At 42.4% G+C, this 24,478-nt stretch overlaps 1 protein-coding gene across 1 annotated transcript in view; it reads left to right on the top strand.

The window, feature by feature from the left end:
- Positions 1–19,196, top strand: part of LOC144947815 (uncharacterized) — a 127,269-nt gene extending 108,073 nt beyond the window's left edge. The window contains exons 30-35 of the mRNA XM_078877171.1: positions 622–797; positions 4,936–5,017; positions 8,764–8,887; positions 10,130–10,165; positions 13,923–13,987; positions 16,869–19,196. Of these exons, the coding sequence (XP_078733297.1) occupies positions 622–797; positions 4,936–5,017; positions 8,764–8,887; positions 10,130–10,165; positions 13,923–13,985 (481 nt within the window). The 3' untranslated portion in view covers positions 13,986–13,987; positions 16,869–19,196. The remainder of the gene's footprint in view (positions 1–621; positions 798–4,935; positions 5,018–8,763; positions 8,888–10,129; positions 10,166–13,922; positions 13,988–16,868) is intronic.
- Positions 19,197–24,478: the final 5,282 nt, after the last annotated feature.

Here is a 24,478-nt window from a genome sequence, read left to right as displayed (position 1 = left end):
GTGATGGGACCTTTAACATCCACCACGATGGAGACAGCATGTATTTTACCATTAATACACCCAAAGTATTAACCGGGGCAACCAGGAGCTTGAACCACTAACCTCTGCAACAAGCGGCAAATGCCCTGCCACTCTGCCCTGTTACTGCCCCAACTTAATTGAGAAGCTGATGACCTGGTTTTATCAGCACCAGTTTGTTTTAATAAAAGAAGAGGACAAATTTGTACAAAAACACAAACTTTGCAAAGCATGATAATTGGATTTTTACCCAGATGACGCCAAAAGGCGCCTTTTGACGTCATCTGGTCCAACCCATGTGAGACTAGACTCTAAGGAAAGCTGTCTCGGGTGTGGACCAATCAACATCAAGGACAGTGAACATTATCAGTTATGTTTTTTGTTTGCATTATGACTGCAGGTATTGTGGTCTATGCAAACATGACTCCTTGTAAAAAGGTGTCAGTTTTGTTGCCAGATAGAAGGGTAAAAAAACAATTATCATATTTTTTTACTGGCAAATGAGGTTCCAATGGTGTATTTGCAAAGCATGTTGTGGATATTTATTGTTATTACTTATTCTGTTATTGAAACGGAATCAAAACCATGTTTCTGTGTGAGCAGGAACTGGTCATTTTTGGGTCAGAAGGGAGGGGCTCAGTCCGTGTCCCTGGAGCCCGGCAAGGTGACCAAGGGCACGGTTCTGCACGAGCTCATGCACGCGCTCGGCTTCCAGCACGAGCACTGCCGCAGCGACCGTGACAAGTACATCACAGTCCAGGAGGACAACATAAAGGAAGGTAAAGAAATATTAAACAATCAAGTGGCAAACATGGAGGCTATCATTTGCAGTATAATGTCCTGGACCGACTGATTCCTATGGTAAAATCAGCAGTGATCTCTGCGAGATTATCGACAGTCAGTTTAAGCGAGCACGTTAGCAGTGCAAAATATCACTTGGGAAATGCAGTAACTGTGACCGACGTTGTTGTTGAAGACATATGTATTTCAGATCAGTCTCCTAACGTGCAAAGTGGCATACCGATTATTCACGTACCTGTCACAACGCTATCATACAGAGACTGGAAACCACTGCGCCACAATGCTTTCCATCCGAAGATCTGGTCATCATCGGCGTGTCGAAATCCTGCATCGACGGTTGATTCATTCGCAGCTCACTGTTATTCTTGATGAACTCGTGCACATCCAAACAAGCACAAAAGGAACGGGGAAAGCATGCAGTAACTGGCAGTAACTGGCTGTGACTGGAGGCGATCACTGTGAAGCAGACGCAGAGGAGGCTGGAGTGTCTTTGGAAGAAAACTGGTTTCAAGACTCTCCGACTTGCTTAGAGCTGCCTGCAGATCTGCCGACTCCTTATTGAGTCTCGCAGATCATACTATGTTTTGCGCATCAATGACTCAGCTTGCGACCCCTGTGTTTTTTGGCGCATCGTGAAGGGCTTTGTGCACTCCAACAATCCATCAGCTAGTCAACCCGATCCATGCACATTACTTGCGATGTTCTTCACCAATAAAATAGTGACGATCAAGATGGCAGTTTCTCACTTGAAGGCAACGTATATTCCCGGTCTGCCATCTGAGTGTGAACATCCTGGAGCCAATGCAAAAATCGAGACCCTGGCACTAACGTCGGTGGCAGCAGTGTCGAGGTTCATCGCACGGCTGCCAAATAAGACATCGCTGCTCGGCTGAAAAAATTTGGCTTGAGCAAGAGTGACGCTGCAAACTATCACCCGATCTCAAACTTGAGTATGATTTCAAAGGCCATAGAGCACCTGTATCTGAAGCATTTATTTCCTCACATTGCTGCGATGGGCAGATTAGACCTGTTGCAGTCGGTGCGCCATAGCATTGGTTGGCCTCGATATCTCAGCCGCCTTCGACACCATCGACCATGAGATTATCTTCAGGTGGCTAAGTTCAAGATTCGGTATATTGGGTAAGGTCCTGGGATGGATGGAGTCATGCCTACATGATCGATCACAGTTCATCAAGCTGAGCAACGAAGAGTCATCGCGTATGCCTTGCCTAGTTGGTGTACCACAGGGGTCCATCCTTGGGCCCTTCCTCTTTTCAATATACGTGTTTCCGATCACCGATAACATCTCATCGCATCACATCAAGTACCATTTAATATGCTGATACACAATTATACACCGCAGTGAAGTCAAAGTTAGATATGGAGAGCCTCAGGAACCTCAAGGATTCCACAAGAGTAGTGCAAATGCGGCTTGCACGAAATGAAATGCTGCTTATTCCAGAAAAAAAAAGTTCTGCTGGTTTGTACTCAGCCTCAGGACAAAAGAATATGGGAGAATCAGGTGTGGCAGTTGCAGACTCCTGGATTCTGTTTTCTAGTTATCGAAAGAGCCTCGGCACCCTACTCGACCAGAATGTTTTTTGATGACCACGTGCAAACTAAGTCAGGTCCTGCAATTTTCATATCAGGGCTCTACAACACATTCGACCACTATTGAGTCGTGACACAGCCAACACGGTGGCGTGTAGCATAGTATCGACAAAGCTCGATTATTGCAACTCGCTACTCTACAGGACGTCTGACAAAAACATTACTAAGCTGCAGCGTGTACAAAATTATCTGGCACTTGTCATGACGGGTACTGCAAGATCTGACCATGTCCATCCAGTTCTCACAAATGAACCACAATACCTGGCTGATCTTGTCATGGAGCATAAACCATCACACGAACTCCGGTCATCCTCGCAGCTGCTTTTGGCTGGCCATTGAACAAAGACAGTCACTGCATCACGCGCTTTCAGATGCGCTATGGCCGTCTGGAAGACTCTTCCTTCCGATATTAGGAAGCCACTGGAGCTGTGCACTTTTAAATCTAGATTACAAACGAATTTCATTATAACTGCTTTTTATGTTTAGTTTATTACCCTTCCCTGCGCCGTCCAATTAGCATGGTCGGCCATGTATGGTGCAAAAGAAGTTCAGCATTAATAAATACAATAGTTATGAAGGCCTCATTAAAAAAGCAGAGTATGGAGTAAAACTCAATTTGTTATCACTTCTTTTTGAACTATAATTCCTGGATCTGGGAGAGAACAAGGATAATGTTGTAAGATGCTCATAAAACAACGTGTGAGCTATATTAATAGGGGAGCATGAATTGATAGCTCACATCTGTTGTTTATTCTTGCAAACTTTTAGTTCAGTCTAATTCCAACTTGCAGCCCAGCAACAGTTTATGTATGAGTGGAATCGTGACATATGCATTTGAAGGCAATTCACAATGTCCCAGTTCACAAGTCCTGGTTTATCCAGGCTGCCACCGTCCATCCCAGACCCAGTAATCGGTCACTACTTTATATTCAGAAAGTCAAGGAGGTTTTAAATTTACAAACTGCAAACGGCAGTATTTAAATTTTTTTCAGATGTGACATCTGCAATTTCATCCTTATATGAGGGAGTGGGAGAGCAGTGGTGCAGTGGTTAGCACGCCGTGTTATTAACCCGGTGACTTATGTCTCTCACCATTGTCTGGCAGATATGATTTATTTCAGTTGTTGTGTGATTTCATAAGCGTGTGTAGAATCATGGGCAGTCACTGCACACATGTGTACTCACATACCCACCAAATAATACAATCATGCTCCGGGCACAGATTAAGAAACTTTTAAGATGTATAGTGTTATTTGACTCAGAAAATGAGTATATAGTGCAGCATAGCTCGGCCAACTGCCTGTTTAATATATTAACAACACCAACCACCATTCACAACTGAATGACAGTTGCGTCACCACAGCGTTTGCCAGGTTATGTGCAGCTTGAGGCCACGTGAAGTGTGAAATACTTGCAGGCAGGAGTTCAAGGGACAGATACAGGTGTTCTGGGTTAACTGAGGTGACGACTCAAAAATGCACAACCTGTGCTCTCCAATGTGTCAACCTGCTGCATTGTAATCACCCGAGGCTCTGTTCATTGTTGTGAGCAAGGAGTAAAATGCACAGATGAACATGGATAATAAGAATCCACACCTAGTGTCCCACATCCAGTCGTATGGGAAGCATTCCTCTGTATATGTGATATCTATGAGACCTTTTTCCAGTTTTAAAATTATGAAAACATAACAATAGGCTTATCCTTTCTGGAAATAACACAGGTGTTAAGATGTTCAAAAACAAAATAGATAAGTTGCAAGACTTGAAGTCTGCATTAACCACACATACTTGTGGCAAAACATGCAAACAAATGTGCTCTGATACTATACGCAGACTTGCATTGTGTTTGTACTCTTCACCTTTTGGCGTTCTCTGGTCTAACGCTGGTGAGACAAGGCCATAAAGAAGGCTGTCTCTAGTGTAGGCCAATCAGTTTCAAAGGCAATGCCATATATTATCAGAGCCTTTGTGTATGTGTGGTTAATGCAGACTTGATGCCTTGCAATAGGTATCTATTTTGTGTTTGAACATCTTAACACCTGTGTTATTTCCAGAAAGGGTAAATGTATGTGATGCAAGTTAAAGATGTTGCTACTGTTTATGTTGCTAATAGGCCCTGTTATCAGGAATAAGCAAGGATCAGGTTGACTCCAACTATCTTATTATATGGTTCTGTCACATAGATCCTGACGACCGCTTGTGTTGCAATCGAAACGTCGTGATAATTTTATTCACTTTATTTTTATAATTTTATTGTAATTTTTTCTATCTACGTGACTTTACCGAAAGAACCATAGAATATGAGTTCCTGCAGTCGCGAAAGTTAAGTCAAAACCCAATTATCTTATTTTAGTGAATATACAGAACTTGTCATTTTCTCTCAGGTAAGATACGTGGACAAAAATGCCAATAAGTTAAATATGAAATAAATTAAATCCAATGTTGAATGTCTCTTAAAATGCATATTGTCATTGTGAAATTAAATTCTTGATCCCTTTTCTACCAGATGAACAGCGTCAGTTTCGACTGCTGGAAACCAGCGATTTTGAACTGCCCTATGACTACATGTCCATCACCCACTACGACAGGTAGGCCTTCCTGATATCACCTTCTTGGGTTTACACCCGAACCGTGTATGTGATTCCAGCAGCCCCCACAGCCACAGCTTCACAGTGAGACAGAGCCCTCGTACACAGTGGAGTCTCCATCTCCTGCTGTTCAGGGAACTGGGAAATTTGAACATTAGATTTCCCTCTCTCACCCCACTCATCTACTACCATCTCTCACCCCACGCATCTACCATCTCTCACGCTACTGATCTCCCCCTCTCACACCACTCATCTATCATAAATTCCACAGGGGGAAAACTTCTAAAATGCACTATATTATCGTGAATGAAAGGAGTCGCGTGGTTATAACCCCCCATATTCGCGATACACTGCAATGGCGTTAATAGTGCACCATCGCAGTGTATCCCGAATTTACGTTTGCATGGGCCGATCTATGGTTAGAGTATATAAACGGTATACTGTATGTACAGTGTATATACAGTGAGGGAAAAAATTATTTCATCCCCTGCTGATTTTGTACGTTTGCCCACTGACAAATAAATTATCAGTCTATAATTTTAATGGTAGGTTTATTTGAACAGTGAGAGACAGAATAACAACAAAAATCCAGAAAAACGCATGTCAAAAATGTTATAAATTGATTTGCTTTTTAATGAGGGAAATAAGTATTTGACCCCTCTGCAAAACATGACTTAGTACTTGGTGGCAAAACCCTTGTTGGCAATCACAGAGGTCAGACGTTTCTCGCAGTTGGCCACCAGGTTTGCACACATCTCAGGAGGGATTTTGTCCCACTCCTCTTTGCAGATCTTCTCCAAGTCATTAAGGTTTCGAGCCTGACGTTTGGCAACTCGAACCTTCAGCTCCCTCCACAGATTTTCTATGGGATTAAGGTCTGGAGACTGGCTAGGCCACTCGAGGACCTTAATATGCTTTTTCTTGAGCCACTCCTTTGTTGCCTTGGCCGTGTGTTTTGGGTCATCGTCATGCTGGAATACCCATCCACGACCCATTTTCAATGCCCTGGCTGAGGGAAGGAGATTCTCATCCAAGATTTGATGGTACATGGCCCCGTCCATAGTCCCTTTGATGCGGTGAAGTTGTCCTGTCCCCTTAGCAGAAAAACACCCCCAAAGCATAATGTTTCCACCTCCATGTTTGACGGTGGGGATGGTGTTCTTGGGGTCATAGGCAGCATTCCTCCTCCTCCAAACACGGCGAGTTGAGTTGATGCCAAAGAGCTCCATTTTGGTCTCATCTGACCACAACACTTTCACCCAGTTGTCCTCTGAATCATTCAGATGTTCATTGGCAAACTTCAGACGGGCATGTTTATGTGCTTTCTTGAGCAGGGGACCTTGCGGGCGCTGCAGGATTTCAGTCCTTCACGGCGTAGTGTGTTACCAACTGTTTTCTTGGTGCCTTGAGATCATTGACAAGATCCTCCCGTGTAGTTCTGGGCTGATTCCTCACCGTTCTCATGATCATTGCAATTCCACGAGGTGAGATCTTGCATTGTGCCCCAGGCCGAGGGAGATTGACAGTTTTTTTGTGTTTCTTCCATTTGCGAATAAGCGCACCAACTGTTGTCACCTTCTCACCAAGCTGCTTGGCGATGGTCTTGTAGCCCATTCCAGTCTTGTGTAGGTCTACAATCTTGTCCCTGACATCCTTGGAGAGCTCTTTGGTCTTGGCCATGGTGGAGCGTTTGTAATCTGATTGATTGATTGCTTCTGTGAACAGGTGTCTTTTATACAGGTAACAAGCTGAGATTAGGAGCACTCCCTTTAAGAGTGTGCTCCTAATCTCAGCTCGTTACCTGTATAGACACCAGGGAGCCAGAAATCTTTGATTGAGAGGGGGTCAAATACTTATTTCCCTCATTAAAATGCAAATCAATTTATAACATTTTTGACATGCGTTTTTCTGGATTTTGTTGTTGTTATTCTGTCTCTCACTATTCAAATAAAGCTACCATTATAATTATAGACTGATCATTTCTTTGTCAGTGGGCAAACGTACAAAATCAGCAGGGGATCAAATACTTTTTTCCCTCACTGTACAGTACAGGAAAACCCCACAGGGTGATGTTTCAGCTATGCACGGTTAGACGTTGCTAAGATAGTTATTATATAGGCTTGGGAAAGGTGACAGCGCTGCAACCCTTTGGAGCTACTACCGTGTGAGTGAATCGACTGTGAGCATGTATGTTTTTTGTATTCTGGTGTGATAATGTAACTTACTCAACCCGCTCATCCACAACGCAAGTGTTCACGCATGGCCACATGCATAGCCACCCACTCATTGAGGATATCAGCCATGCGGAAACCTAGATGGCGAATCGTGAACGTTCAAGTGATAGTGTTAGGGCAAGCATCGGGCTGGCAATTCAGTGTGAGAGGTGAGCTTTGGCAGTGCGAGTAATGGAGATGGGGGTTTTGTGTTGCGGTGAAATTGAACGTGTACACACACACAAGAAATAGAGAGCCACTTTGCATCCTTTACTAGAATAAGGGTGGAAATCATTTAGAATTAGTTAAACAAAGAGGGAAGGGGTGATCATTTCAGACCCAGGACACACAACCTTAGTTTTCCCTTAAGGTTTATTGTTTGTCGAATTCTGTTTTGCCCAACATGGCATTTCCCAGGAATGTAACCCCCACATTCATCGAGGTTTTTCTTTTTGTGTAAAAGAGTTGCAAAGCAGATGCTGGAAGGGCTGTTTATGAAGCCGGCAACACAACACGTCCATGCAGGGAGCCTGTTTTCGCAATGGCCGTTCCCAGGCCTTTTAAGCTCTTGCCTCGACCTTCCTGAATGTTCCAGGGCTCTCCCTCTCTCTCCACCACTCCCTTGATCTCTCACCCCTCACCAATGTTTCTCCAACCAATAAATGTGCCGTGCGTCTCTCATTCAAATTTTCCATCCAATGAGGTTCAATAACCTCACTTCTGAATGTGTCACATATGTATCTTCTTGGTTCTTTCGGTAAAGTCACGTAGAAGGGAAGTAATAAAATAATAAAATAAAACATAATAAAATGAAATAATTTCATTTTATTATGTTTTATAAAATGAAATAATTTCATTTTATTATGTTTTATTTTTATTATTTTATTACTTCCCTTCTACGTGACTTTACCGAAAGAACCAAGAAGATGAATCCCTGCAGTCACGAAAGCTTTAAATCGAAATGTCACATATGTAGTTAGAATTTTAGCCAATGAGAGGAAGAATATCGTATTTTAATAATTTTAAATTATAATTAATACATTTGTAGTGAGTCCAACTGAGTCGCAGACGTTGTCTTGGGAGCAACACTATTTATTTCACCAACATAACATAACACAACCTACACTTGGGTGTTGAATACCCATATTCTTTGGTACTTTCGTTAAAGTCACGTAGGTAGAAGAAAAAAAATATCACGACGTTACGATCGCAACACAAGCGGTTGTCCTCAGGCAGAAAAAATTATCCAGCAGTGGAACTGCTGAACCAGCGAGAGAGCTGTTACAACAAGGTTATATATGTGGCCATGGGCAAACAAGTGGGGTCTGAGCTGGAAAGGAATTCCATGTCTGGACGCAAGCACATCAGTTGTGTTAATGGGGGAGATTAGGGAGAGAGAGATTAGGGAGAGAATATCATGAAATGAGCTTCTGTCGCAGCGACGGAAGCTCATTTGACAGTTAAATGCAGTATGTTAATGCAGTCTTCTCTCTCAAATGCGGAAGATGATGCATGTGCTGTGTTCCTGTCAAGGTGTGCATTCTCTGTGGATGGGAGAAGCCCTACGATCATCCCTAAATCAGAGACAGTCACTATTGGTCAGCGGGATTGCCTCAGCACACTGGACGTCATAAAGATTCAAAAGATGTACAAGAATGTAAGTAATACGGTAGATGCACGTGGTGTCCAGTATTGTCATCGCGTCACATAACCTGTACAAGGCATGATCGCCATACGTTTACAGTGCAAAATGTGAGGCCATGCACGAGACACCCACCTGTATAACAGAGGTACATGGAAGAGGCAGCACTGAGTATTTTGCTGACCCATAGGTGCAAAGTTTGAGTTGCTTTCCTCTGGACACATTGGTTTTCCAGTAGAGTGCATGCAAACAATACTGAAAAGCAGTAGTGCACATGGCTGCATGCTCGCTCACTAAGCTCCGAGCCGGCATTGCTGGGATACTGGGTTCATGTTCACGTTTTAGTCACCATTGCTTAAATTAGGTACTCTAGTGTAGCGAGTTGATGGTCTCAACCGAGTCTTCAATGACTCGCTTATCACCTCATCCAGCTCTGAGGATTAAACATCTCAGATTGATTGCTGTGTGATAAATTTTTTCAGGTAATGAATGATGCACACAGAGTGGCCTATTGAGTGACTTCAGAAGTTGTTCCGTGGTGTCATCTTCCAGGGCTGTATGGGCATAAAATATCCGACTGCCTATGGAAAAAAATTAAATCTGAAAATGGAATTGGCCAAATGTCCTTTGAAACTCTCCTGAAACAGACTTGAGTCGTACTTCCTTGGGGAAAGAATTTCACATCTTGCAGTTCTAACGTTAGTCAAGTATTTGTTCGCTATGAAGGGAGCAAGCAGCCAAAATCGATGGTATATGTACCCCCATAAATTGTAGTGCAATGATGGGTTGGGTTTGACAATGTATATAATAAGTGCATAACTGGTAATTCTTCACGTTATAATTTTTCAACTAAGATGGCCAAGTTACTGAGCAGGGCGAGTGAGGTCACAGCCCACAGGGTCACAGCTGTGGTGGCGGTGAACACGTTAAAGCGTCACTGGTGCCAGAGTGGGCCCAGATAAATCTACTGAGTGGCGCACTCTCATAGCAATGGTCCAGAATGCAGGTCACACTGGGCCCACTTGCCTGTGAGGCACGGGTAGCCTTCACGGCTGTGGGGTGCCCCAGCAAAGGGGAGGTGTTCGCACGCCAATTGCCTAGTATAATCAGAACACGTTACGGAAACAAGCCTGAGCCTGCCCATTGAAGACCAGCTCTTGCCTGAACGTGGCAGGGAACAAGGGGGAGTCTCACTTGTCATGTTTCTATGGAATTCCGGGAACGTTTATTGACAATGATGTGTTTATACTTATTCAGGTGGTGGCTATCGAAATTGCTAGAGCGCTTCCTGAGGTAAGCATGGTTCCATACATCTGCACAATGTTGCTTCAATGCACACACAGCAAGCTAATGCTGGTTTGATGTACAATTGCATGTGCCAGTTATTTCCTGCAGCTCTTTCTCATTGGCAGCTGTAATCGTGCTATTCACATTCACATGTTTTATTGGAATATATACTCGTCATTATCTTCAATTTGTCAACATGTATTCACTGTTGTTAATCTCCAAACTATATATCTAGACCAAAGCATTTGTAGTAGCTAATCCATGAACCGTGTGTCTCTTAATAATGCACGATTCTCACCCACAAAAGAGACAGCTTTCTTTTGAGCCTCGTCTCAAACGGTGTTAGACCAGAGGACGCCAAAAGGCGTCAAAAGGTGTCCTCTGGTTAATGCAAACATGATTCCTTGAAAAAAGGTTTCAGTTTGGTGTTTTAACATCTTAACACCTGTTTTGTTGCCAGAAAAAAAGGAATAAAATAGATATTATCATGATTGGTAAGGTTCCTATTTGCTTATCTAGAAATAATTTGCCTGACAATTCATATAGAAACTTTGACTCGGCAACAACTATCACATATCATTGTGTTCCAGGGTAGCACCAGGCTTAGTTCTAGGCCATTTACACTTCATAATGCACGTTTTCTACAGGAATAATGACTAAAACATGTTTCTTTATAAATCACAGGTCTATAAGGTTTTATTTGTAAACGAAAAATAGGACTGGGTTGCATAAATCTAAAATGTATTCATTCTGATGTTCTGTTAGAATTGCTAAAAACTGGATCTACCTTGGTTGATCAAGGACGAGGCTTATATATAGTGAAGTTATTAATTTGCAGTGATGACAAAGCATTTTCAAAATTTACCCCAAACATGGCACGTTTGAAGTGAAATATTAAAACGAAAATACAGAACTCTTCTTATAGGTGGGCCTATTACCTGTGACTCCTATTATCTGCGGGAGATGTAGGGTTTGTGAAAACTTATATTACTCCCCGCCCTTTTGCTTGTACTTTTGTACTTATCTGCCATCATAGGTGATGTTTCCGAAAAGTCTATGCGGAACGGCATCCGAATACCCGCAATATTTTCACGGATAAGAGGAGTCATATGTCGAATTACTCCAATTACTTGTTGGTTATCCACAGAGTAACTCGGGACACACAAAAAGAGACAGAGACACAGACAAGGAGGCACACTTAGACAAGGAGTGATACACAAGGACACACACACATACACGGTGACACCTACTCTTTTGCATGAGTGGGATTGGACAGGATGCATAACTACAAGGGATGATGAATGATGGTCAAGAATAATTAACGGAGTGCCAGTCAAGGAATAGAACGTGTCCAAGAGGACATCTACCGAGGAAATTGAGCAATGAAATGAGGGGAGGCCCAGGACCAGGTCTAATCATTGCCACTGAGGTTAGCCGTGAGTGTGAATCAAACTCAGGTCTCTGAGTTTGTAACACAATGCACTCACAATCTACATGAAGCACTATGCGTCCTTAGCACACGAGTTCCCTCGAAATTCCACTGTCACTCGAGCATGATTGTACGCAGCTACAGCGAGTGGCAACCTGCGCAAAGCGCTCCCATTTGCCACGCCAATGCATGTGCGATTATTGCATGAGGCAGTGCGCACTGTCATGTGATCAATGATCTAGCAACCTATATACAGTGCAAAAGCCCTGAGCAGTCAACCTCACTTGCGTTTTTCAGCTCAACCCATTGTCTGCTTCTGGCTCGTAATTCATCATCACCACCCATGTTTAATCCACTGCTGGATGAAGTCTGTCACTTCAAGATTCTGAGATGTAAAAGCCACCTAGAATTTGGATCTCCTCACGTGTCCCTTGTAGTAGTGTTATTACATAATTATAACTACACATGTGTTACACAATACATAATCTATGTGTGTTGTACAATATTGTGACTATGCAGTGGTATAGCATTATATTATTACGTGTAGACATTTACAATATTAATATACTATACAGTGTACTCTATTGTATTAAACTATATTTTAGTTATAGTTTATGTCTATGGCATTGTTAATATACTGGAATTCAATTATTAATGCATTACATATTCTTAGAAATCGATTATATTATACACATTCCATTGTACGATGCAATTGCTCTCCATATGTGTTGCATTGTACTATATATATTGCATCGTAGATTGTGTTTGTTATATTATTCATATATTGCATTACAATGTATGTTACAGTTAAAGTATACATATATTTATGTTGTATGAGGGATACGAATGGATGGATAAAACAATATTGATTTCACTGGTATTACAGTTGTGAAATACCTAAATGTATGGGATTTTCGTTAAACAATCATGCATGGCTTGATTTACTCAAATACAATGCACACATCGCAGTCCGGTGAGATTTGGAGACTGCACGGGCTAAGTTTGTTTAACGAGGGAAGTGTTCTGCTGTATGTGCCTCACACCATGTGTGGCGTTATCCCAGCTGAAGACACTACTGCAACAATGGAGTCAACTAATTAGGAAGAGAAGTCTGCAGGGCTAATTAGGATGACGAGTCAGCAGGACTACAGTAATTTGGAGTTGGATGAGGAGCGATAAATGTCCACATAAGCCACTTTGTTGAGCTATCATTTGTGGTCAGATCGCTTCTGGAAAAATAAGCTATTAGCTCAGTGGGCTTTACCTGGTAAGATAAAAAAATAGTTTAGTGTTAGTTGTATATTTTTTTAAGTGATTGGTTTAGCCTTCCTATACTTTGCACTCCTATCGTGTTTTTTGTTTTGTTGTCGTAACGTTCGGACCCTCCCCTATTGGACAGCTGCAAAAATAAGCTTTATAGCTCATCGGTTTCTCCAGTATTAACATATATTCTGATTATGTATGTCTGTTTAACTTCTTTCACACCGTACGTAGCCACCCGTATTAATCGGAGATGCGGGGGAATGACAACAAATTAAACACCAAAAGCAGCTCTAAAGAAATGCATTTTCAATCTAGATTTAAAAATAGGACGAGAAGTCTGCAGGACAAATTAGGACGAGGAGTTTGTAGGACTAATTTAGATATCTGTAGGTCTAATCAGTGCCGGATTATCCTAGGAGCAAAAGTAGCATATGCTACGGGCCCCGCACTTTCAAGGGCCCCGCGCTAAATGCTTTCAAGCTATCAATTCCGGTTCAGTGATTCTGCACTTGCTCTATTACTATAGTACTATACTGCCTTCAACTTTTATGAATGACCGGGTGTTTAAGGTTAGCGAGTTGTCGTATTTAATACCTGGCTGTATAGCAAATTAAAAAATACAATTGCTTTACTATGAAAGTAAAAAATGTGTTTTAATATTTATGTCTTTTTTTATGTAGGGCCCCTTTATAACATATATGCTACAGGCCCCGCACTAGCTCAATCTGGCACTGGGTCTAATTAGGATGAGGTGTCTGCTGGAGAAACTGTGGCGATGCCGACTCCAAGCTCCACCCACATTGTTCCTTTGGTCTCTCTCCATCCTGCCCCTAATTTGGCCAAAAAAATGTCCAGATTATCATCAAATTCAGTCTATATGTGGAAATATTAATTAAAATAAAATAATATTATCCCTTGACAAAATGTGAATGATGCCCCTATTACCAATACATATTTACGACAGTACTTACTGATATGAATGTACAATGCTCGCTGATGTGGTTCATTCAGTGCCATGTCGATTCAAGGCCACTTCTCACTTCGTTCTCCCTTCACCTTTTGTTTCTGCAGGACAGAAAAAAATCATTCCAGGAGCTGAGGAAAATAATTTCACAAGTAAAAATGACACGCTAAAGGTACAGTAGGAAATATCACTCTAGTTTCATCAGACACAAGCCTCGCAGAGTGAGCCTGCCATAAGCCACATGTCTCATGTATATGTTTTGAGCTACAAAGCATAAAACAGTGTGGATATGGAACAACAAAGGGTTCAATCTACAGAAAAAAGTCAGGATATACCAATACTAATTTCTGCTACCCATACGACTTTATGACAAATGCAAAAGTGCTGGAAGCTGCCCTCCATATATGGTTGTGGTGAATGCAGTACATGGTAACAAAAGAGGATGTCTATTAATCTACAAATGAGCCATTAATCACATCGGTAATCAAATAATGTAGTCTGGGCCACGTATACTACACAACACCAGATAAAAGGGCTCAGCAGTCACCATGTGGGTTCCATAACATGGCAAGTGGGGATAAGGATGACTGCTGATAAGCTGTGGAATCAAACAGTGCATAAAAATCTTCCAACTGCAGGTGTCACATGCGGAGAGCTCAGAATGATGGTACAAGACCTTGAAAAGCGGAGGCATTGGGTTACCCAATCTGTCAGTGACACGTGATAAGCCACTTCGTTTAACTTCTTTCACACTGCACGCAGCCAACCATGCTAATCGGAGGTGCGGGGAGAAGGACAACAAACTAAATGCAAAAAGCAGTTCTACAGAAATTATATTTCAATTTAGACGACAGCCTAAGTACTAAGTAGTGCAGATAACAAGACAACTGGATTAACGGCACTTGCTTTCGTCGCATGGCATACACAAGTGGTGAATATTTGACTGTGCCCAGTGCCGGTTGGGCCACCAAATTTCCATCAGTCCTTTCCCTCTGCAGGCGTTGCATCGTTGTCACCTGGCTGCAAAGGCCTGGTCTGGTTATTTAGCTCTTGGTGCCACTCCCATGCTGTTCCCGGGGATCTACCAAACTGCACCCTGCACGTGTGTGTACTCATCCACCCTGCTGCACACTACGTGTACACTCATCCACCCTGCTGCACACTACGTGTTGACTCATCTACCCTGCCCCACCATGCACTCGTCATGACCTCCTCTTCCTGCTTACATCCACAGTGCTTTCCAACCATTTCTATTTATATATGATTTGAAAATAAGCACTTGAAAGTTGAACAATAACGTTGAGCAACCAAAAAGGACAAATACATAGGAACAATGTGAGGGCAATTTCAATGATGAGTGGGTCATGCTGTGTTTAGAGCACTTGACTCATATAATCAGAAGGTTGTGAGTTGAAATCCTGGTTGAGTGACAACTCGGCACATTATCCCTCCAGGATCAATAAAATGCAAAGATTTTGAGGCAAACCAACAGTGGTCATACTATAGGGAGACTGGCTCCTACCATGATGAAGTGGAATTTCCACCACTGGTTCAGAAATGTGAACAGAAAAGAGTGCCGTTTCTTGCTGTAATACTTCGTGCGGGAGGCTGCTACGTGTTCTCGACCGATGCACCTCGATATACGAAGTAGATGCGTTCCTGAAGCTTCGTTCATATATTGAAACTTCGTATATTGAATAACTTATAGCATTAGTAATATGAGGATGTGTTCTCAGCCTTTGTAACTTACCATAGCATACTATAAACACTTCATAACTTCGACTTCAAACTTTCGTGACTGCAGGAATTCATATTATATGGTTCTTTCGGTAATGTCACGTAGATAGAAAAAATATAATAACACTAGAATGATAAAAAATGAAGTTAATAAAAATAATAAAAATATCACGACGTTTCGATCGCAACACAAGCGGTCGTCATTACTTGTATTGCGATTGAAAGGTCGTGATATTTGTATTATTTTTATTCACTTTATTTTTATTATTTAATGTTATTATATTTATCTATCTACATGACTTTACAGAAAGAACCATAAAATAATACTTCGTAACTTACCATTCATATTGTAAGCAAATACTTTTATATTGAAAATAATATATTTAATACTGTCCAGTATTAAAATAAAAAACTGACATGAACAAAAGAAACGGTGGACTATACAGTAAAATATGATCACACTCACCAGTGTTGATTTCGGTGCAGTCGGAAGGTTGCATTGCACACCAAACACCATAGCTCCGTAACATCGTACGTTGCTGCGCGCTGATTGGCCGAGATGAAAGTACTGTAAACTTTTTATAACGCATCGCGATGCGCAATGCTTAAGAAACCATATCTTATAATTTGATTATTCACTATGAGACCTCCTTTACCAGTGGCAAACATGATGCCTTGTATAAAGGTGTCAGTTTTTGTACCAGTTTAAAGGGTAAAAACCTACTACTATATTTTGCCACTGGTAAAGGAGGTCTCATAGTGTATGTAAATGCTTACCCCGAGCTCTCAATACTCTGATAGTGCGCTGTTTTTGATTTGTCCGCCTTTTGGCGTCATCTGGTCCAAAACCAATGGAGACTAGGCTCTAAGAAAAGCTGTCTCGGGTGTGGACCAATCAACTTCAAGGACAGTGCATATCATTATCATTATCAGAGTTGTTTCTTTTTGTTTGCATTTTGACTGCTTGTGTTGTTGTTATTGCAAACATGATGCCTTGTATAAAGGTGTCAGTTTTGTACCAGTTTAAAGGGTAAAAACCTACTATAATTTGATTATTATTTATATCGTACTATAGATTGATAATTGTATTATTTAGTAATAAATGTCAGTATATTTAAGTATTATTGTACCTTATTTTTCATTAACAATAATATAATGGAAATAAATCAAAAGTTTGATATACCGAAACGTCATACGGTATATAGAATGTTGCAACATCGTACACGTTTGTGGTTGGTACACATGACACGTGCAGCAGTTGTGTAGTGATGTGTTATTATTGCTCTGCTGATCACTTTTATTGTATCACATTGCAGCGTCTTCTGGCTGCATTGTGCCGAGCTGGGATGACAAACCTGGTACAACCTGTCCAGCTAGAAGCGAGCGTCTTGGAATGGACCAATCATCTCATTATCAATTTACAAAAATCTTTCGTATCTATATTTTGCTCCATTGAATGCTCATTGACATCAGTAAAATATATTTATGGAATGCAATTTAAAACCATATATTTGCTAATTGTGGGAATTCTAAATCGTTCTATAAGTGTTCTAAATAATAGTGTTCAATACTGGCACATCATGACATTGTTCAATAGTAATTACAAAATATATATATGCCATGTTACCCCAATATATATTACTTTGTGGTTTCACTTCTGAAACTCCTTCACGTTTTCTTTTTATCGTCATGAAATAATATATCTTCATTTAATCACAATCTTGGTGAACACCTCGGCGTAAGCACTTATCAATTAGCAACATGAACAACTGACCTCATCACAAATTAAAAATCAGACCTTTATTCCACGAAGTGATTACCCTTGTACGATGTGGCGATGAGCATGGGTGGGGAGCCTCGCCATATTGGGCGGTGTGTCACGATTTAAAAAAAAGTTTGTATTCAGGGTAACAGCCTCCTTCGTTAGTTTTCTGTGTTTTGTTAACAAATGGAACATTGCCATTCAGTCAACAATTATCGATTGTTTTCTGCTTAGCCTGCGTATAACGTCAATGTCCTTGAGCCAGGTTATAGAGAACTGATATTAATTACCTCTTTCAGAAGAAGATCCCTGAGTGATGAAATTATAGAGGAATAGTTAATAAATTAAACATCTTAGGGTTATTAATAGATTAATACTACGACGTCACGTGCTTTTTGATAGCTCCGCTCAGAGCGGCCTTTCCCATGCAAACCGGTGCACGGGGCGCATGCTGACCGGGATCCAGCGACCCCTCCTCACAGTCATTGATTAAAGCGGCTTCCACAACAAGACACGGTGCATTGCACAGAATACGAACCATAATGAAGGGCAACTACAATGCAGGCTCATTAGCCTGACTCCCTACATTACAATTGTAGAGACATGCGTGGATACATATGAGGGCCAGCGTGCTTGCGACCAAGTCAATTTGTTTGGAGTTAGTGGGGTTTTTTTTCTTCCTTTCAACGAATTACAACTTTCTAACCTCAAATGAATGTCAGACACTGAGACGGTGTTGACACATGTATTAGAAAGTAACTAACAACTTCGATTATATAATTACTCTGGTATCGCCGCATCTTCCAATATCTGGCCAGTGTGGAAAATAATGCCACACGTTTTATAGAGGGGTTCTCTAGAGCTGTATCTATGCCCTTCAACCAGCAGTGGTGTGATCAAGCAATTGCAGGGCTGCACCTTTATATATACACAACTCTGCACTGATTACAAATGTATTATTTAAGCACATTGCTGTTTTGCTTGTCATTAGGTTTAGTTTTCCAAAAGCACTCCACCCTGCTCTATTTTGCCACTTCATCATTTTGACCTCGGTCTCCATCTTCAATAACTTCCCTGCGTCGACTGCGAAGTGCCTTGCAGGTGTGCGCTCATGCAGCGCAGGTTAGTGGACTTGGGCAGGACACGTCGCGAGAAGGGATGATTGTGGTGATCAAGACCAATGTGGGAGTGGTGGTCAGAGGGAAGGGAACACGACCGGTAGGATGTCCACCACGGAGATGGAGCGACGAAACTGGCTCCTGCTGTGAATGGATTGTTGCATCAAATGTGTCTCTTAAAATAGTAAAATTGAATATTTAAACAAATCAATACTGTCCATGTTTACAAATAACATTGACACAACACATGGGCATTGAACAATTCACCCGATTTGATACATGGTAACTGTTTGGGTTGCAATTCGACTCGATAAATGTTACGAAAATTAATTTTGTCAAATATAGACTTCATATTCAATTAAAACTCTGAGAATGTAAAAAAAAGTATTTCATAATTGGTCAATAACACTGCCTAAAATTAAAAAAGTGACGTTTAGGGCAATGGTCCTTCTTCATAAAACTTGTGATATATGTGGAACAATATCGGTCTGTCATTGACATGTATGTGTAGATGGGCTTGTGGGAAAGTGTCCTTTAATGTGTGGATATATACATTTCGCTTGCGGTCATCTCACAAGCAGTTCTGTGATTTACACCATTGGAACCTCATTTGCCAGTAAAAATATGATAATTGTTTTTTTACCCTTCTATCTGGCAACAAAACTGACACCTTTTTACAAGGAGTCATGTTTGCATAGACCATAATGCAAACAAAAAACACAACTCTGATAATGTGCACTGACCTTGAAGTTGATTGGGCCACACCCGAGACAGCTTTCCTTAGAGCCTAGTCTCATATGGGTTGGACCACGTCTTTTGGCGTCATCTGGTCCAACCCATATGAGACTAGGCTCTAAGGAAAGCTGTCTCGGGTGTGGACCAATCAACTTAAAGAACAGTTGGTGTCAGTTTTGTTGCCAGATAGAAGGGTAAAAAACGAATTATCAGTTCTGTGATGTCACTTCCCACAGCCCGTTCACTAACACGGGGTGATGCACTGCTGTGCAAGTTCGTAATGGATGCTTCACCTCATGACATGACGCCGACAGCACAATTGGAATAACATGTGTGATAAGGAAATTGTTTACTGTTGATTATGGTTTATCTTGTGTTCTGTGTGGTTTAAATAATTTGTTCTCCCGTTTTAGTCGTGTCTGCTCCATTACGCTAAATGTAACCGAATAGTTTTCACTGAACACACTTTTTAATCGTTTGCCTAAGTAAAAAAAGCACATTCTGATGATGTTCTAGAAGGGCTAACAAACACAAATTCGGAGCAACTATAGTTGAGTCTTTGCTCATAACTTGGGAAATACAAAACCCATAAAAAAATTTTATCCCTGAAAAACGTGACGACCAGTATTTGATGCATTTTCGTTTTCAAACCTATGCCTACGAAACTTCATGTGGAGATGTTTTTATGGTACTAAGTGCAAATATGAAATGAGGTTCTCAGGATATTTTAAAAGGTACTTTGTACATTTGTAATTTCATGATTTTGGAAAGCGGGCAAGTTTAATTTATTATATTTTTGGGTTATTCGTGAATCAAAAAGTCGGGTGTTTTCATATTTTTGCAATAATTCAAGAATTAAAGGACAATAAATATAATAACAAGTTCAACGAGTCTGAGTCTTTTCAGGAAAGTATATATATATGTTCAACTTCTTTCGCACCGTACGTAGCCAACCGTGTTAATTGGAGGTGCGGGGGAGGGCCAACAAACTTAACACAAAAAGCAGTTCTAAAGGAACTACAACAAGCTGTGAACAGAAAGATGAGGGAGGGGTATGGGGGTAAATGTGGATCTCAGTTGCCATGTATATCTAACACGCATCACGGACACTACAGCGTAGCATAGAAAGCAAATCCCACCGCCGACTGATACCCGTGACCCTGTTGGAATGGGCAGCAGATCCTATCCTGCTACTCTTGATCAGCCTTGAGGGGTGAGCCGAGAGCAGCCAAGTTTAACAACTTGTTCAGCAATGCATGTGGCTAATGCTGGGGTTGTTAAACGACAACCAGTAATCCGGTAACCCTTGCTATTATCGATTACGGGTTCCAAAAGTTAGGAAGCATAAATCGTATCCCGTTGAATGTCGCGAATGAACGCGCTGATTTGCACGTGCCGAAGTACAAACTGCACAGCACGTGCGACTGATTGGCCACCAAAAGCCACACCTACGCCTACGGCAGCCACATTAAGTTCACGTGTGGTGTACTTGTTTCTCAGCTAAGACAACATTTAAGGTGCAGCCCTGTAATTGCGTGCTCATGCTACTGTTGGTGGAAGTGCCTCCACGAGAGGGAACCCTCAAGGATATCTGTTCTACTCATGTTGGCCAAACGTGTTTGGAAGAGGTGGGCGTACCCACTTTTTACCCCACCACATGAAACCAGCTGATCGACTAACTATGGAGGTCCCATGAAACTGTTGGGTGGACAGAGGCAATTCAGTGGCCTAAAATACAATGTTTCGTTCCGGATGATCGATGCAAAGTATGATCTGTGTTTTCATTTAGTGTGCTGATCTTAAAGGTGCATTGAAAAATGTTGACACTCCGACTGATGCACCTGCTGTTGTGGAGTGACTCATACAGCCAGCTATGGCTGCAGAGTTTGGTAATACATGTTGTTTACGTCGTGTATTGTGAAAATTCGATCACAGTTCCTATGATCACTGTTTCCTTGCTTTAATGACTTTATTTTGGTGATTTTTGAAAAGTTTTTCGGTTTGGCCATGTTTGTTGTAGTACAGAGTTAGACTGATGGCCTTAATCTAAGTTGTCTTGTGGTTGTTGTTGTTTGACTTGCATCCCACTGGGATTTTTGCACACAGCGTTGGTGTACGGTGCTTTTTCTGCAATATTTTGCTGTCTTTTCTTGGATTTTCTGTTTTGACTTAGTCACATATTCACTTTAAGATGTTTTCTTGTTCATGTATTTGCTTTTTTGTTTGTTGCGTTTGCACCCGATTCAAGAGCTGAATGGCTCACAGGGCTATACCTAATAAATGAAATGAAAAATGAAAAGGGCATTTAAGAAACTTTCTCCATTCGTTCAACTTCCTCGCCGAGAGACTGAATCGAACCTCTACCAGGATTTCAGTTAAGTGTGATCACCATTACACTACGTAGAAGATGGACACAAAACACCAGGTTGTACATTTATATTTATTTTTCGACAGTGTCTTATGCGCGGCAAACCAGTAATTGGGTGGGGGGGTTACCAGTTTTTACAATTTAATTACCGGTCATGAAAGTAAAAATATGTTAACAAGCCTACATAATGGAGTGACTCCAACCTTTCAAAATTAGCCTCACGTTGACAATATACCAAAATTAGCCTCACGTCGACAATATACAATAGGGCACATGCTGAACATGTAAATGGAGACAAACTGCAGGAGAGAGATGTAGCAGGTTCCGTGTGCCGTCATAAAAGGTAAAGGTGCAGCAATGCAATGTCTTGCTAACACCACGAGTGGTGGAACAGCTTCTACTAGATGGTATTTGGCCTCATGTTCCACGTGGAGGTGAAAGTCTCCACACTTCACCCCAACACACGTGACCTGCTCGTCGACTAACTGTGGTGCACTGATTTATGCTGCTTGCTGGACAGAGGCGGTTGGGGGAGGATTTAAGAAACGTGACCATTGTTGCAACCGCTATGCAGGGAGAACGAACTGGTGACCTCTGGATTGCACGTCCAGTGTGCTAAACATTGCACCACGATTGCATCCCAGCGCCTCCTCGTACGGGTCTGCAACTCATGCTATGACGGATATCACAAGTGGGACAACCAACCACATTTGAAAAGAATGCTGCACTTGTAGGGACAGGTATGGGGAAGACAAATGTCTCTCCTAATCTGGAGGATTGAAGGAAGGGGCGTGGCAGTGCAATGTCGTCATCTCCCGGCTTAGGGGCCGTCCATAAATGACGTTACGCACCTAGGGGGGACGGTCAGACATTTGTGACGATGTGTGACGAGGGGGGGGGGGGTGAGAAATGTGACGTCACATAAAAATGCGCAACTTTAAATAAATATAGACAACACGTTGTATTTAATTACTTTTAATACATTTTTTCTCCTACAACGTCAGAGTACAGCGGCACATTAAATACGCACTACAATGACAATAGTTTAAAGCGAATTGAAGCATATATTTTTTTTTGGGGGGGCAGAGCTTTGTGACGTCATATTTGAGGGGGGAGTGACTTTTTTATGACGCCGTGTGACGATGGGGGGGTCAAAAATCGTCCAAAATCGCGTGACGTCATTTATGGACGGCCCCTTATTGAAAGGCAGAACGGAAGTGGCCTCAATCCTACATGTAAAACGAAATAATAGATCATACGAGACGGAGGAAGTGTGATAACAAATAAATATATTCTCCACTGGAAATCGTGACCGCCAATTTGTGACTATCCCTCAAATCGGCACGGAGTGAATGGTTACTTGGCTACGAGACGCGATTCTAGCGCTCACTGCACGAGTTTTCCTTTTCGCGATATTTAATTTTATCGCTGCAATCGTTTTCCTTATCGCGTTATTTTATTTCATCGCTGCACGAGTTTTCCTTATCGCGATATTTGTCACAGAGCGAGGCCCAGGTCACTCCTCCTCACACGCAAGGGGTGTGGTTGGACGTCTTCGCTTCAGCGAGCACAGCGGCCACGCAGCTCACGCAGTGGCCCCGAGTCCAAGTTGATTGCAGGGCCCCTGGTGCCACTCTCAGACAGGGGCTGTCCCCTTACAAGAGAAACCCTCGCAGCCTTTCAGAAGGAACACAGCGCAGCGAGTACACAGCACGGTGCAATTATATTGGCGATTGTTTACATTTGCGATGAATAACAATCACTGCGCCGTATCCTCCGGATTAGAAGACAAAAACTCTTCCCTCCTGTATCTCGCTTAGCAGTTGCTGGTGCGTCTTATAATCCGGTACGCGCGTGTGTGTGTGACCACATTTGAATACGTGTATTGACGACGAGCACAGGTTTAGACTGCGTCTTACTGTTCCAGAGCGTCTCGTAACCCGGAGAATGCGGTGACTGTCGACTCATATAACGACGCAGCGGAGGCAGCCTCCTCTGTTCTCGTCTGAGACGCCGCCCGCTCCATGCACCCAGGAGCGACGCGGGTCCCAGGTGACGATGGCTGCAGTGCTACCGGACCCAGGTCGACCAGGGAACCCCCTATTCGCAACGAGGCGGGGTGGGGAGGCGGCACTGTTGGCGGATCCCATCATCTGCCGCTGTCGCCACCACCACGAGTGGTTCTCGTGACCCGCGCGGTCTCCTTCGTGACCCGCGCGCGCGAAGGGGAAGAAGACCTCGTGGCGGCGTCTCTGCCGCTCCTGCGAGATCCTCGCGGCGCGCGGATGCCGCGGTCGAGGTCACCGCTGCTGCTCCGGCGAGGCGACTGTCGCCTGTGACGCAGCGTGGGGTAACACGGAGGTCGATTTGCGAGGTAATTGTTATGATAACCTCGCTTTTATACAGCGCCTTTCATATTGAAGTTCTCAACGCGCTTTACGTAAAATGAATCTACACGCACAAGTATTGATAACATCTAAGCCAAAGAAAAACCTGCTAATGACAATATTCATGACTACACTCGAAGTTCCCATGATGTGGCGGATGCTGTGCGGAGCGACATTCGCTGTGGTGGACAGGACGAGCGAGTGGCAGGATTGTCAAGGAGTGTGTCACGGTGTGGCTGTACGGCGAGCTAGGATGCGATGTTCAAACAACGAATGTATTCGTGATTATCCGGGTTCGTGATGGACTCATTAACGTTCTTATGTTGTCGTTTTGGATGGATCTGCATTACAGCCTATTGTTGGTATAAGGAGCACAGCTGCATGTAGCTGCAATTATATTGATGCATGTGTGCATGTATCTATACAGATGCATGTGTATCTATACAGATGCATCTATACAGATGCATGTGTATCTATACAGATGCATGTTTATACTGGTAGGAACGAAGTGGACCAGACCACCAATAGATTAATGTGTCCATCCGTCCGTCCGTCC

This window comes from Lampetra fluviatilis, chromosome 3 (genome assembly GCF_964198595.1).
Source record: "Lampetra fluviatilis chromosome 3, kcLamFluv1.1, whole genome shotgun sequence".
Taxonomy (NCBI): Eukaryota; Metazoa; Chordata; class Hyperoartia; order Petromyzontiformes; family Petromyzontidae; genus Lampetra; species Lampetra fluviatilis.
The sequence above is the reverse complement of the archived record's forward strand: the minus strand, read 5'-3'. Positions and strand labels throughout refer to the sequence as shown.